This window comes from Canis lupus, chromosome 6, assembly GCF_003254725.2.
Source record: "Canis lupus dingo isolate Sandy chromosome 6, ASM325472v2, whole genome shotgun sequence".
Lineage (NCBI taxonomy): Eukaryota > Metazoa > Chordata > Mammalia > Carnivora > Canidae > Canis > Canis lupus.
Genome location: NC_064248.1, coordinates 21,488,737 through 21,505,460, shown reverse-complemented (window position 1 = coordinate 21,505,460; position 16,724 = coordinate 21,488,737). Strand labels below are relative to the sequence as shown.

General features: G+C 47.3%; 1 protein-coding gene across 2 annotated transcripts in view; it reads left to right on the top strand.

Annotated features, from left to right (window-relative positions):
• Positions 1-16,635, top strand: part of CACNG3 (calcium voltage-gated channel auxiliary subunit gamma 3) — an 85,364-nt gene extending 68,729 nt beyond the window's left edge. The window contains exons 2-4 of one of the 2 annotated variants that reach the window (XM_025416161.3): positions 4,928-5,011; positions 9,741-9,881; positions 15,554-16,635. In XM_025416161.3, the coding sequence (XP_025271946.1) occupies positions 4,928-5,011; positions 9,741-9,881; positions 15,554-16,065 (737 nt within the window). In that variant the 3' untranslated portion in view covers positions 16,066-16,635. The remainder of the gene's footprint in view (positions 1-4,927; positions 5,012-9,740; positions 9,882-15,553) is intronic. The other variant, XM_049111281.1, reaches the window with a different exon arrangement.
• Positions 16,636-16,724: the final 89 nt, after the last annotated feature.

Below are 16,724 nucleotides of genomic sequence, written 5' to 3'. Positions count from 1 at the left end.
CTTCTTGCACTAGAACTTGTAGAACCATAGTAAATAACAGAGGTGATGGTGAGTATTCTATCTCACTCTTGATTTTAATTGGAATATTTCTAGAGTCTGACCTTTTATTTTATTTAGAGACTTATTTATTTATTTAAGCGAGAGAGACAGAGAGAGCACGAGCGAGATGAGCAGAGAGAGAGAGGGGGAGAAAGTCTCAAACAGACTCCCTGCTGAGTGTGGAGCCCAATACAGGGCTTGATCTTGCGACCCAAGCAGGACACCTAACCAACTGAGCCACCCAGGAGCCCCTCTAGGGTCTGACCTTTTAGAAGGATTTTTGGTTGAGAGGAAGTCCCCTCCCCCTTATGAAAGACATGTTCTTCCATTGTCTGAGCCAGAGATGAACCATTGGCATAATCTTTTCTGTGCAGAAAACCAGTCTACAATTTATTCACTTCAACATGTCAGGAACTCTGCCCTGGCTCTATCTGCCATTCCAGACCTCTTCCTAGGGTCCCGGGATCTCATGGTCCTGGGGTCTGTGTGTTCTCTCCTAGCTCTAACATCTGCCCTACCCTGTCTTCCCATCACCTTTCTCCTGTTACCACCAGTTCTGTACCCAGACCAACCACCACTGTTCCTCCTCCTGGTTGACCACATTGCTGGGTTCTGCTTCTTTCTGCCCCAGGGCCTTGGCTTAAACTGTGTTGGGGTCTAGCACTTGTCCCTGTGTCCTGACTTCATCTTTGCAGGGTATATGTTTTCAACATCTCTCTTGGTTCTAGCCTCTGCAGTTTGTGGGCAAGACCAACCCCATCCTATTTTTCTTAGATTTACTGAGATGGGGAAATACTCCTGAGAAAATGTAAGTGAGAAGAACAGCATGATCTCAATTTTATAAAACCATTTGTGTGTGAAAGCATGGAGGGGGGAAGAAAGTCTGGAAGGAAATATACAGAAATGCTAAATAGTGGTTATTTCTGGGAGCTGGCAATATGCTCCTTGTATGAATGGCCAAGTTCACTTTTTGATGAGTATATGACTTGTGATGCCAGCAGCTTCGTCTTCAGCGTGGAGTCTTCCTCGGGGAAATTCTTGATTCCCTTTCATTTTATATTGCTTTTTTAAATCTCATCATGGCACCAATGTGTCTCTTCTGGTCCTAAAATACCTACCAAAACCAATGGTAGTAATAGCTATAATTTATTGAGTTCTTACTATGTGCCAAGAGCTGTACTAAGTGGTTTACGTCATTGTCTGATTAAAAGAGTACGTGCTGAGAATACCGACCGACAGTCTATCTACTCTTAGAGCCTCAGCTAATTCTCGTGACAACTCCACAATGTTGTTATTATTACTATCATCATTCCATAGAAGAAACTGAGGTTTGCAGAGGTTATTTGCCATAGGTACCTCACGCGCCATAGGGCCAGGTGGGGAATTTGGCCAGCTGGAAACTTTGTGCCTGGTCTACAGGGGGCTGCAGGTGCCCAGCTGCAGGGGACTGTTTATACATGGAAATGTGGGACAGAGTTCCCCCTCTTTTTAAGAGAAGCTGCAAATGAGGCTTTCATGTGACAGATCCTGAATTTTAAATTGCAGCAGCATATTGATTTTTTAAAAAAATACAACAAGATAGGCATTAGAACACTGCAGGTAAAAAAATAAAACAAAACAAGCAAAAACACCAAACAAAACATCCCATGACCCAGATTTGCCCTAGACATTATGTCCTTTAGAAGAACCAGCCTGGATTATGTCCTCTGGCTCCCGGAAGGCCCAGCCTCCCCTTTTTTGTGCTACCTCCCAGGACAGGGCTCTTTAGACCACAGATCAGCAAAATTTTCCTCAAGCAGAAAGCAAATACTTTTGCCTTTGTAGTTTCTGCCATAGAGAGTCAGCTGTGCCATATTGGGTGGAAGCCGTAAACAAATGGGTACGGTTGTGTTTCAATACAATCTTGTTTACAAACACTGAAATTTGAATTTCATATAGTTTTTTGCATGTCATGAAACGATATTCTTCTTTTGCTTTTTTTTCCCCAGCCATCTAAATATGCAAAAACCATTCTTAGCTCAGGGGCCTAAGAACAGGTGGCAGGCTGCTTTAGACCCTAAATACTGGTGAGACTTTCTCCAGGAGCTTCTGATGTTTGTGGGCTCTAAGCTCTAGCTTCCAGCTGACCTACACCACATTGGGTAAGGCCCTTTTCACAAGCAAATGCAGGCATGTGTGAGGCTCCTTATTCCCAGGTGGTTCTGACTGGTCTATCTTGGCAGTGTTCACATATCATCTTCAGCTGAACCTTTTCTTCCTATGAAGAAAGCCTCTGTGGGGCACCTGGTGGCTCAGTCAGTTAAGCATCTGCCTTCAGGTCAGGTCACTATCTCAGGCTCCTGGGATCAAGCCCTGCATCCATCTCCCTGCTCAGTGGGGAGTCTGCTTCTCCCTCTCCCTCTGCCCCTCCCCCACTCATTCTTGTGCACTCTCTCTCTCTCTCTCTCAAATAAATAAAAAAAAATTTAAAAAGAAAGCCTTTCTGTTGTATGTCAAAAGACTAACAATAGTTGGTCCCATAACCAACCACTGCCTTTGCCCTGCTGGGTGGCCGGCCCCCAGTGTAGATCATAAAAAAACCATTAGTTGATGGGAACTGGTCCACTGGTCCAGTTCATTGTCACAATCAATAGCTGCAGACAGACCACAAAATTATCATAAAGCCACCTGGCAAAGGACATTTCGGGAAAAGAGTGCAATTCACAATAGTGGTTAAGAACTTTGGTTTTAGAGTAGGGCTGAGTTCCATTTGAGCCTGCCACTGATTGCTGTGTCCCTTCACTACACCTGTTTTCTCACCTGTTAAAAGGGATCAAGATACCACATAGGTATCTCATAAGACTGGTTTTTTTTTAAGATTTTATTTATTTATTCATAGAGACTCAGAGAGAGAGAGAGAGAGGCAAAGACAGAAGTAGGCACCATGCAGAGAGCCTGACGTGGGACTCTATCCAGGGTCTCCAGGATCATGCCCTGGGCTGCAGGTGGCACTAAACCACTGTCATAAGGCTGTTTTGAGAGCTATAGAGGATAAAACACATAAAGGTCTAGGATGGCACCTGGAAGGTGGTATGGGCTCAGCGTGTGTAACTTAATCTGATCTATTATCTAGCTAGCTGGAAGGGAATGGGCTTTATAAACTAAGAGGAGTATGTAAATGGAACTCTAAAATCTAAACAAGAGGGGTGCCTGGGTGGCTCTGTTGGTTAAGTGTCTGCCTTCAGCTCAAGTCATGATCCCAAGGTCCTGGGATCAAGCCCATCATCGGGTTCTCTGCTCAGTGGGGAGCCTGCTTCTCCCTCTACCTCTGCATGCCACTTCCTCTGCTTGTGCTCTCTCTCTCTCTCTCTCTCTCTCTGTGTGTCAAATAAAATCTTTAAAAAAAAATAAGATCTAAACAAGAAAAAAATGAAGTCCTTTTTTTCATATCAGGGAAGAAATTATGAGTGTTTCTTCCAAAAATATCCTTGAGTCCGCAAATCTTTTCTCCAGAACCCCTCTTCCTGGTTCTGAATCCATTTTTTGCCTGGTAGGCAAAGAATCAGAACTGAGGGGATGCTTCACATGTTGCACCGCATTTATTGGGAAATGCCTCTGGCTTGGAGCCTACTTATAGCAGGGGTTAAACGCGTGGTACTCATTATTATAAGATAATTATTGACAGAATAGTAATGGCTGCCATCCATAGTGCAACAGTGGAAACCACAGGCTTTGAAGCTTGGATTCAGATATCGATTCTTCTCCTCTCCAGCTGCGATACCTCAATCTCATCTGTGATCTGGGTTACCTCATCATCAAATGTCAGTATTAATAGGCCCTACCTCCCAGTGCGGTGGACAGGAGTAAATGAGAGAAGGGATGTAAGTTTTCGGCCCTGTGCTTAGCCCACTGGAAGCATTTAATAAATGCTGGCTGCTATTACGGCACACCTAGAGTTTTGCAAAACTATCTCATCTTCATATATAGCCTTATTTAATCCTTACAGTAGCTGAGCTGGAAAAAAAAAAAAAAAGGCTAGATCTGCATGATCAGCAGTCCAGGACACCACCCTGCCCCTCCCCTCCACACCATGTTCTCGGACCAGGACAAGAACAATGATGTATAATTTCATGCTGTGTTATGGTGAGGAGTTCTGAAATTGTTGTCATTTATAAGAACTGGCAGAGCCATTAGATGCCCCAGAGATCAGTTAATTGGCTAGTTAACAAACACCCACAAGGATTATCAAACACCCAGAATGATTTAAGTCAAACTGATATTAAAGAAAGAAGAGGAAGCAAATGCTGGCAGTTTCCCTAAGATGCACCTGTGCATTCTGTGAGGGAAGGGGTGAGGGGACAGTTCTGTGTCAGATATGAGCAGTATCAGGGACAGTGGGCTACTCCTGAATCTATGCCCGGGGTCGACACCTGGGAGTCAGCAGATCTTGACTAGAACGCTGGCTCTACTACGTAGTATGTGAGCTCAAGCAAAATTCTTATGCCTGGTTTCCTCATCTGTAAACGGGAAAACTAGTAGATACGAGTTCCATTTCCTTCTCCTTTTTTCCCTCACCAATTGGTGGTGGTGTGGGGGAGGATAGATAAGAGAAGACAGTCCTCATGATGAATGATTGTGTTCGTAGCTATCTGCCCTTCTCCGTAGATTCCCAACATGATGCAAAATCTAGGAAGCAGATTTTCTAGGAAATAAAGTCTTCTGCTTCTCTCTTCCTTTCTCCTGTACTGGTCTCTCATTTGCGCCCTAGGACACATGCTGATGAGCCAATGTATGCACAGCCCGCAACAACCAGGGAAGGATCTTCACTGGGGGGTGAGGACCCAGGCTCACCCCAAGGGCTCTGGCTCTTCCCACCCCCCCCCGGCTCAAGCCCAATTTGTTTCCACAGGGGCTTTCCGAGGAGTGTGCAAGAAAATCGATCACTTCCCTGAAGACGCTGACTATGAACAAGACACAGCAGAGTACCTCCTGCGTGAGTCCCCACTTCTGGGTCTCCTCTGGATGGGGTGGGGGCGGCCCTGCAGTCACCCAGCTGCCTCTGAGGCTCCTTGGTACCCACCCCTGGAAATGGATACCTCCAAAGGAGCTCCCGGGGACCTTCGCCACTAGGCAGAGACATTCAAGTGATTTTGATATCTAAGTCTTTTTAATGTCAATGAACTAGAAATAGAAGGGGGAAAGTGGGTAAGTCAAAACTGAAAGATTCTTTTTAGTCTGCTTAGGAGAAAAATCTAAGGAGTTTTCAACTAGAATACAAGTTTTCACCTTCCAGAGAGAGCTGAGTTGAGGTGCTAATGGGTGAGGTGCTAATGGGTGAGGTGCTAATGGGCACGGTCCTAAGGGGCAAACCTCGGTAGAATAAACGCAAACCCAAATTCACCTCTCTGCAGTTTCAATCCCATTGTGGCAGGGCCAGAGTCTTCCTGGGGTTATCCCAAGGTTGGTAACCTGGATGCGACATGGGACTGTCATAAATACACACGGGAGGCAGCAGAATGTGGTGGCTTAGTGCAAGGGCTCTGGGTTCTGGTTGACCTGGGCTTTTAGCCCCGTCTGACTCTTTCCTGGCTGCGTTAGACCTGGGTCAAACTGCTTAACCTTTTCGTCTCCCAACTGTCTTCATCTAGTCAGAAATGGAGATGATAACATCATCCACGTGATGGGCTCTTGGAAATTAAATAAGCTCACGCACATTACACTCAGCCCAGGGCCCCGCGTGGAGTCAATGAAGCAATTAGCTTCATTCTTTTTTGTTGCACGGGCCAAGCAATAGCAAAGTCTAGCTGCAGGTATGGCCTTGACGTTGATCCGGGCACAGAGGGACCATGGGACTTAGTGTCATCTACGCGTAACTTCTTCAACAAGAATGTGTGTCAGGTTCACTCAAAAGAGAATTTCAAAGGACTGACTGATTTACTCTGAGGGAATGTCATATGCAAGGTTTGCCTCTTTGGGTTTTTGTCTTTAACCACTCTAATAAATAAAAACTTCAAGAAAGCGTCCTGTTCAGATTAGGTTTGTAACTCATAGCCCAAGAATAGTGGTTTTAAAATTACAACCATTTGCAGCCCTGCTCAGCCCTGTTAGTCTGCAGGTGGGCTGTAGGTCTATACGTGGGCCTTGAACCCTATAACCACATAAGTGGTAGTAGGGTCAAGTAAGAAAGTCATTTTTGAGGAAATTTTTAAAACATAAATATACCATTTCTCTTTTTCTAGTCCTTATGAGACTACTGGGATTTACCCAAATGCCTCCCAGGATTTGTACCAGCTGCTCAGAAAAACGTGGTATGGGGAACACAGGTCACATTTAGAGATGCTGGCTTTCTACTTGGACCTCCTCCGAAGAATGGCTTTACAGTCATGTCCAGTGGGGTTTTACCAAGTGCCCATCATTTGTCTTCGTTTTCTTCCCTGCTTTACTGAAACACTGTGTCGTTTGCCCTGTTGGAGGCGAAACAGAGCTTTAACTTCTATTTCACAACTCTCAGCATTGATTTTCAGTTCTTCACTGATTTTCAGTTCTTCCCAGAGGTGGATTGCTTTTCTGACAATATATTTTGCTCCCCTCTGGGAAAGTGCGGTCCTCGCTGCCATCCCATGGTCCACGCATGCTTCACCATTAGCCACAGGACCAGCCAGGGGCATGTTCCCACAGGGCTCTCTGGCCCCTCCAATGTGTGAGCTACCAGCTTCTGTGGTGACCATGTTGTAGTGGGACTGGGACTCAGCACATTGATTTTTCTGCTGTTTCCTCATTCTCAAGTGCTGTCAGGGCAGGCTACAGCTTTGTCATACAGCATAAGGTTTACTGGCCCATCCTATTGACGAGACACTCTCCATGGTATAGCACTGGACTTAGCCAGGTCCTGCTCCAATGCCTGCTCCAGGTAGAATTATAATGAAACAAGCTGCACCCCTAACTCCTAAGACTTCAACTTAACCCCAGATGGTTTGCAGAGAAGAAACAGTAGACGAAGGAAGGCAAAGAAGGGAAGGGAAGGGCAGAGGGGGTAAGACAGTAAAACCTTTTTATTCTGAAGCTACCATGTGTCCACTGAGCTAAAATAAACATAGAGTAGATCACACTGGCTTGGCAAAAATGGCAGCAGCAAATGTCCTGAGGCAGGCACCTGCAACCATGTATCTCATTTGTGGGGTAAAGAGTGAGCTCTGGCCACCAGTCAGTTGCCACAGGGTTACTGCAGCCACCTTCACACATCTTATAGCCACACATTTCAAATTTGTGCTTTTATAACCAACCCGGTTCAATAGCTTCAGATGTTCAGATTGTTTCCTTTGGGCATAATCATATTTTAATCATACTTTGGAATTAAAAAGACTTTTTGGCTACTTTTAAATCAATTATACTCATTACATTGAATATTGGAGCGATTCCTGCGAATACACAATGTAAAGGAACGCTTTAAAGATTTGTTCACATTTGAGTTCATTTGAAACCACTGGAGGCAGATCAACCCCTGATATTTGTGGGGTCCTGGGGTCCTGGGCTGAGGGTCCAAATGGAAACCCATAGGTCATATGTGTAAATGTTGAGAAGTTATAAATAAGCTATGTCTGCAGTTGGGCTCATGTGCCCACCTAGGACCCCAGGACTCCCCTCCCCAGGGATACCCCTCAACCTAGGGACTAAAGGTAGCAGAGGTCCAGCCTTTCCCAAAACTTCACCATGGAAGCAGAAGGATGGGGAGGACCCTTTTATCAGGCCCTGGGTCTACCCGGATGCCAACACTGGGTGATTTGGGATGGCTATCTTTAAGCAAGCAAAAGGACGCTTTCATTTTCTTCTCATTAAGAGAATATCACCCCTGCGTGCCATCAGACCCTCACCCCACTCCTCCATCTCCCCTCCCAGGCAACCCTGTTAGCTAAAGCAGTTAACAGTCATAACATTATAAAAAGAGGTTGGCAGTTGGCACATAAGCACCTCTGTGCAATAGGGAATAGAAACAAGGAGTTGGGTCACCATGAATACAGGACTTGAAAGCCTTGAACTTTTGGCTTTGAAACGTCTAACGCCAAAAATGAACTTGCAACACTTTCTGCCACCCACTATACCTGCACGTGCCCAGTGGCATTTTGGGTGCCACCATGGGCTCAGCGGCAGAGCACAGACATGGATGTGGTTCTCAGCTCTTGTCGCCCACCATCCACTGCCAATTCAGGTGGCTTTACCTTAGAAATGTATCCACAACTTCTCACCATCTCCAGCCTACCACCCCGGACCCAGCCAGGCCCAGCTCAAGTCTGGTTCACACAGCCCTTGCAGCCACAAGAGCTCACCCTTCCAAGAGCCCTCACAGAGTTCAATGTTCTCCTGTCCCCGTTTTGAAATTTTTAATAATTTTGGAACAAGAGGCCTTACATTTTTGTTTTGCACTGGGTCCTACAAATTATGCAGCTGTTCTGCCTGTCAACTCAACTGGCTTGTGAGCCCCATGAGGCCAGGGACTCTTCTGTATACCAATGAACACAGAATTTAATTCAACTGGTATATTCTGGTCTGGACATACCAGAAAATACCCTTATATACTGGTTGGGCGAATACGGGGATCCGCACCATAGGACCCCTCCCCCAGAACCTTAGGACCTCTCCATGATGCTGCAACTGAAGAGTTAACTCAGGAGCCTCCAGGAGTTGCTTCAGCCCCTCAACCAGCCTCTACTTTGAACAGCAGCACCTGTGCCCTTGTGGTTGTTACACATTTCCACTGGTACCCCAGGACCCAGCACAATGCCTGCCTTCATTCACTGTTGAATGAATAAATAAATTCATTTGTTCACTCAGTGACTGAGTGGATATTGAGTATTGCCAGACCCAGTACTATGCAAATGTAGGTGCATATTGGGAAAGGTTCTGCATTTTGGTGAACAGCGTGTGATCTGATGGGAGTCTCTGGATGCAGAACTGGCACCGTAATTGGCAGGGTCCAGTGCAAATGAAAATCCCAGGCTCCTCAGTCAAAACACAGGCAAAAAAGCTTTTTCTTCTATTCTTTCTTTCTTGATCTGTTATGATACCTTTTATCTGCTATTCAATGTCACACTCCCCCTGGAGGGCACAGAGACACTCAAGGGGTAAACGCATAGCTTTGCAGGTGCCTGGAGCTTGCTCCTAACCCTGATTCTTCCTTTGTTCATGCTCAGCCCCTACCAGGAATGAAGGCTGGCAGTGATCATTGGTTGGGGCAGGAGAATGGGTAGCTAAGGTCCCATCGCAAGGAGAAGGGAGAGTGGGCAGGTGGAGAGATGACGGGTGGTAGGGTCAAAGCTCCAAGCCCCCAGTGCATGCTCCATTGACTCATCAGACTTTACTTATAAAACATAATGCAGGGGGCACCAGTGTGGTTGACTGTGTGACTTTCGATCTCAGCTCAGGTCTAGATCTCAGGGTCATGAGTTCAAACCCTGCATAGGGCTCCACGCTGAGTGTGAAGCCTACTTAAACACACACGCACACACACTTTGAAGATAAAATGATTAAGAATTTCAGGATGGTGACTGTAGAGCATTAGCCTCCAGCACAGGGCCCTGAGCTACCATACTGGTCTCACACCCACGTCAGATACAGGCTCTCTCCTGCTCATGTGCTGTTTTCCCCTTGGGCATCCCATGCCTGGAGTGGGTGGAGCCTGGGGCTGGCCAGAACACAGATGGAACCTTCTCCCCTTCTCTCCACAGGGGCTGTGAGGGCCTCCAGTGTCTTCCCCATCCTCAGCGTCACGCTGCTCTTCTTTGGGGGGCTCTGCGTGGCAGCCAGCGAGTTCCACCGAAGTAGACACAACGTCATCCTCAGCGCGGGCATCTTTTTCGTCTCTGCAGGTGAGCATCTGGACTGAGATCCTCACAGACACCAAACCCAAGCCCAGGCCATGAGGACAATGCTATGCTATTTAGGATTCTGTGCAGGGAAAGAGCTAGAAAACACTCAACCCATGTTTGAGTCAAAGACTTCCATTAGACCCAAAGATGCTGACATGCTAGGGTGGCATGATGGAAAGGCAAGAGGAGATAGAGTGGCAGAGTCAGCTCAGAGACACAGAGAGGCTGGTTAGTAAGAGTGTGAATACAGTTGACCCTGGAACAACACGGGTTTGAACCGTGAGGGTCCACTTATACATGGATTTTTTTCAACAAATACACATGGTCATGTAAATGTATTTTCCCTTCCTTCTGATTTTCTTAGCACATTTTCTTTGCTCTAGCTTACTTTATTGTGAGAATATAGTATAGAAGACATACGACATACAAAGCATGTGTTAATTGACTGTTTGTGTCTGGTAAGGCTCCCAGTCAACAGTAGGCAATTAGTAGTTAAGTTTTTGGAAAACCAAAAGTTAAACACAGATTTTTGACTGGGCGTGAGGGTCAATACCCATAACTCCCCTGTCATTCAAGGGTCAACTGTCTATGCTTGCATATAAGGGGCAGGGGGCATGTGCAGCCTACGAGAGACTGTTCAGTATATTTTAACGGGGGTCAGCTTTCTGTTCTTTTGAGCACATTTCCATATGTCTCTGGCCCTTTGAGACTTGGCACAGCTTTCCAAGGGCTCAAATCCTCATATTGTTCGAGACGTCTCTGGGAACAGGGTAAAAAGCCAGCAGCCCCAGATGCTCTCCAGGAAGACCCCATAATCAATAGCTGGCCTGACCAGAAGGTGGCAAGAGGGATGAGAGACAGTCTTAGTTCACAAAGGGGTCCCAGGCTCTACCTTTTCTCTCCTCCATCTCCGACCCTCCTCCTCCTCCTGCCTCATGTTCCTCTCTTCCCCCTAGATTTCCATCCCTCCTTCCATCTCTTTACCATCCCTTTCCACCCTCACCCCTCAATCAGTGTCATCTGGATGAATGCTTTAGAGAAGCAAAGAACAAGGCAGGGTTGGGTGAAGAGGTTCGACTATGGTGGTGGCCTTCAAACTTGGCCCAGTGAGACTAACTTGGCCAACTATTTATTGGGATGAGAGCAGTGGGAAAGAAAATAAAATGGTGGGTAAGAGGGGCTTACCCTTTGGATGTGAATTCTGACTCACCTGTCGAACCTTGAAAACCTTTCTGACTCCCTATACTCTGGTTTCCTCAACTGTACAATGGGAACTAATAACAGTATCCACTTCATGCTGTTGTTGGAAGGAGTCTGAGCATAAGAAGCACAGTATTATTTTCTTTTTTTTTAGTTAGTTTGTTTGTTTATTTGTTTGTTTTAATCTCTATACCCAATGTGGGGCTCAAACTCACAACTCCAAGATCAAGAGTCGAGGGCTCTTCAGACTGAGCCAGCTGGGGCATCCCAATATTATTTTCTAGTATTGGAAAAGCAAAACAATATAGTTCCAAAGTCTGAGGCCCAGACCCTGCCCCTCTAAGATCTTGCCCCATTCCTTCCCCCACTGCTTCCCCTTCTGGGAAATAAAGAAGCTGGACTGAAACCAGCTCTGAGTCTCTGGGCAATTCCAGCAACAGACCAGGGAGAAAGCTGCCATCTTGCCATGGGGATGTGGTCAGCCCAAAGGTGGCCGTGGGCCCTGACCACGCTCTGTGCAGACTGATGGTAACAACTGGCCAACTCGGATTTGTGTGGCTTTGAGGCACTTTTTAGTCGCTGGTGGCCCATCCACACCCCCTGGGCTCTGACTGACCTGGAGGATAATGCATTGTGCTGACACTCGGGTTTCCCATACAGGAGATCATTATTTTGTCCCCCAAGGGGATTGTCAGGAAGGAGCATGTCACCAGCAATTTTTTTCTCACAAGGGGTGCTCTGAGAGATGGTAGGTGGATCAGACACATGAGAACTGCAAAACATGAGGGGCAGCCATGAAAGCCCTCAGGGGACACCAGAAGCTTGGGGTCTGTTCCTAGACACCCCCCATCTCCCCAAGGAACCTCAAAAAGCTTCGGTTTTTCCACCTATAAAAGTTTCAGAAGATCCCACAGTCTCTAAGGCTCTTTTAATTCTAGCTGTTCTAAGGATCTGTGGTTTGGGCCAAACAGTCAAGAACCATTATTGAGCACCTAGTACAGGGCAAGCACCGTGCATAATGGTGAAAAGCATGAGCTCTGAAGCCAGGCCGCAAGGTACAAATCTTGGCTCTACTACTCCCCAGCTTGGTAGCCTTGAGCAAGTCTCTTAACCTCTCTGTGACTTAGTTTCCTTATCTGAAAAGTAGGGGTAATTATGGCCCAGCCCCTTGAAGCTGTTAAGAGGCTAACATGAGTTGGTACATGTAGAAGGCCTAGGACAGCACCTGGCACACAGTAACTGCTCACTTCATCATAGCAGCTGGTAGATACACTGCACTATTTAATTCTCACGCCAACTCAGTTCACTTACTCATTCAGTAAATCTGCACTGCACTCTTGCTATGGTCAGGGTCTGGGCTAGGACATGGGGCCATAGCAATGAATGAGACCAGCCTAGATCTGTGCTCATGGAGCTGGCAGTCTGGCATCTGGGAGGAAGTGATTGCCCACCTACATCTCATTCTTCCTAAAATCTATTACTGAAATCTAAATCCACCATGGCCAAGAGACAGTCCTGGGTTCAAATCCCACCTCTACCATTTCCTAGCACTGTCAGTGTGGGAAGTGATGTATCTTCTCTGTGGTCAGTTTCCCCACCTAGAAAAGAGGGTTGGGGGCACTTGGCTGGCTCAGGAAGGGCATGCGAATCTCGATCTCAGGGTTGTGAGTTCAAGCCCTATGTTGGGTGTAGAGATCACTAAAAAATAAATAAACTTTGAAAGAGGGTTAACTTTTTTTACGGCAGGTCTGTTGCAATAATTGAGATGGTGCCCATTAAGACTTTGCACAGTGCCTGGCACGTGGTAAGCGCCCTATAAATAAATGGCAACTCACTTGGCTCCCTGCCACCTCTAACGTGGTCTGACATCTAAGTCTCTCTTTGAATTGTTCCCCCTCCTCTCACCTCATCAAGACATCCTTTAGGGGGGCAGCCCTGGTGGCTCAGCGGTTTAGCACCCCTTTGGCCTGGGGCGTGATCCTGGAGACCCAGGATCAAGTCCCAGGATCAAGTCCCACGTCAGGCTCCCTGCATGGAGCCTGCTCCTCTCTCTGCCCGTGTCTTTGTGTCTCTCTGTTTCTTGTGAATAAATAAATAAAATCTTAAAAAAAAAAAAAAAAGACTTACTTTAGGGGCTTCCCAAACTTTGCCACCAAAATTTCGCTGCTGGCAGAGGAGAAAGAAAACGTGGCCCTGGGGAGTTGAGGGGCATCGCTAGAAGCCGCCTTCAGTGAGCTGAAATGTCTTTGAAGTCTGTCTCCCATTTACACTTAAAAATTTATGTGAATTCTGCTCTCTCCTCCTTATTATATCCGTGTTCATTTTAATATAAAAGAATGTGTCTTCCCTACTAATCTTCCAGCCGAATTGACACTCCAGAAAGAGGAGCAGTGTTTTATCCTGTGGTCCTGCAGCCTGACACAGGGCTGTCTGTGTTAGCCCCCATATTTAGAAATAGCTCAGTGACTAGAACTCACTGCCCACCTGCTGGGCGCCTGCGCAGGATAAGCCAAGGGGAGACAGGCAGAAGCAGGCCCCCACCCTGCCTTCTGGAAGCAAGCCCTAGATGGAGAGTGGCCAGAGATCATATTCAAATACTAACTCCCCTTAATGCCTGTGCAACCAGCCAGTCAGAATAGCACTGGAGCAGAGTCCTGCGTCCCCAGCAATGCCTGGCTTTAACCCTTTAGTTGCTGGACTGTGGAGAGATCTTGGGGACCCCCGGGCAGAGTATGGGGCAGTAAGACTGAAGGAGGAACACAGGCGGCCACTGGATATGGTTATTTACCAGCTGGTGCTAGGAACTGTAATGAGGGCCAGCCTCCATTTAGCATCACCTAAATTTGGAGACAAGGAGGTGCCAGCTGATATACCAACCTCCCTGAGTCATTGTTGGTATCAAGGCCTAGATGAGGCCCTTGAAGAAGAGACAAAAAGAGACGTTCCACCTTTGGAATAGTTATGTGAGAAAGATGGGGTGCCTGGGGGGCGCAGTTGGTGAAGCATCCTACTCTTGCCTTTGGTTCAGGTCATGATCTCAGGGTCATGAGATCGAGCCCCGTGTCCGGCACTGGGCTCAGCAAGACTCCTGCTCCAGATTCTCTCTCTCCCTCTCTCTCTTCACTCCTCTCCCCCCTCCACTCACTCTTTCTCAATAAATAAATAAATGAAATCTTTAAAAAAGCATAATGTGAGAAAGGTGGTTAGGGATAATCACAGCCCCTGGGCTCTCAGGTTCTATTGCTTTCTTACCACTCCCTAGAGAATCAATTCACCTCCGAGTGTCTCCTTCCATGCCTCTCCACTGGCACTTGAGGGACGCTAGATCTGGGGGCCCTGCCCACTTGGGACTGCAGCTGCATGCTCCCCAATTCCCAAACGGCGGTTAATCTAAAGCCTTATCTTATCCTCTGCAGATAAAAAGCTTTAGGAAGCTACTGTTCTTTCCCCCTCGGGTTCATTAGTTCCCCAGACAGCAGGGCAGACCCACCTATGTCCACCAGACAGCTGCATTTAGACTCGCCATAAGCACGTCCAGCTCCATTATTCACATCTTTCCCCTTCTCTAAACCTGTTCTCTCTGCTGCCTCTTACTTTAGCTCAAGATGCCACCAACCTCCTCATCAGCCGTGCGAAAACCCTAGCAGGCCATTCTCCATCTCTTCTCGCACCCTATAGTTTTGCATCTCCCAGCGCAACCCTAGCCAATGTCACCTTGTCTTCAAACCCCAGTGGCTTACCTATTCCATCTCCCTTTGCTCCCGAGACATTTTATATGTGTCTCTGATAGAGCCCTTACTGTATTTTGCTCTAATTACATTTATGTGTCAGTCTCTCCTACTAACGGCGAGCAACTCAAGGGCAAGGACCTGTATCTCCTTTCATTTTACTATCCTCGTGATTAATTGCCAAAGAGTAGGGTGTTTGGTTTTTTTTTTTAAGATTTTATTTATTTATTTGAGAGAGAGAGAGAGAGAGAGAAAGACTGAGAGCATGAGTAGGGGGAAGGAGAAGAGGGAGAAGTGGACTCCGTGCTGAGCAGGGACCAGAGCACGAGACTCCATCCCAGGACCCTGGGATCGTGACCCAAACCGAAGGCAGACACTCAACCGACTGAGCCACCCAGGTGCCCCCAACGATTAGGTTTTGATGGAATGAATGGCTTGTAAGAGAAAACACATGCATCCTGAGCTCCCCCACACCTGCTGTAGGAATAGGGTATATTCTGTAGCTGAACCAGGCCACCTGGGAGTGAGCAGAAGAATTCCTCATTTCCCAAGGAACAGACCACTCAAGAAATGGGTGAGACCATGCAAGAAATGGCCGAGAAAACCCAAATGGGTTGGGTTTCCTGGTGATAAATCCATTCTCCTGTCTTCCTGTTCCTGATCTTCTACAAATCTTTCAAGGCTCAAAGAGACAGTTCCCTCGGAGGTGTATAAAAGATGTCTTTTTCTCTTCCCTTCTCCTAGGGTTAAGCAACATCATCGGCATCATAGTTTATATATCAGCCAATGCTGGAGACCCTGGGCAGCGTGACTCCAAAAAAAGCTACTCCTATGGCTGGTCCTTTTATTTCGGGGCCTTCTCTTTCATCATCGCAGAAATTGTGGGAGTCGTTGCCGTGCACATCTATATAGAAAAACATCAGCAGTTACGTGCCAAATCCCACTCGGAGCTCCTGAAGAAATCTACCTTTGCTCGCCTTCCACCCTACAGGTATAGATTCCGGAGGCGGTCAAGTTCCCGCTCCACGGAGCCCAGATCCCGAGACCTGTCCCCCATCAGCAAAGGCTTCCACACCATCCCTTCCACTGACATCTCCATGTTCACCCTCTCCCGGGACCCCTCAAAGATCACCATGGGGACCCTCCTCAATTCCGACCGGGACCACGCTTTTCTACAGTTCCACAATTCCACGCCCAAAGAGTTCAAAGAGTCGCTGCATAATAATCCAGCCAACAGGCGCACCACGCCCGTCTGAACTTGACCTCTGCCCTCTGGCCTCCACCCCAGCACAGCGTCGGGGGGCAGCGTACAGAGGCGGTTTTGAGGTTGCATGGCATGGTCTTCGTGATGGTATTACTTTTTACAAAGAATGAAACCAAATGGACTCAGCCCTCTCCCACACTCGGCCCCTGGCCCTCGGGTCCTAACCCCCCCACCCCTCCATACCTCTCCGCCCCTGGTTCCTCCCCGACTTTTCAAGCCAACCCCACGATGTCATTTCTCTCTCTGTGTATCTGTGCCAGATGTTCTCCTCTCTTCCTTCTTTACTGGAAGGACCTGCACATTCTTCCCTCCTTGGAAGAGGACTTTACTCAAAGTCACGGGTGGTGGCTGGGGGGGATCCCCGATTCCCCAGGCGCGTGCAATTGTCCCCATTGCCCACTCACACAAATCCTCGGGACACCAACCGCCCAGGTGGCCCTGAGGGAGGCATTCACCTTTACGTGTTAGAAAAACATGACCAGAAATCAAAGATGTCAGAGCCCCGAAGCAGCTAATGTAATAAGCACTCATGTTATTAAAGGTTTTGCCTTGTTGTAACCAACCAAGCTGGGGGTGTTTTGTTTCTTCCGGCTTCTTCCTGCACAGACTCGCTGCCTGCTACAGAACTAGCTCACCTGTGTGTTGGAAGCT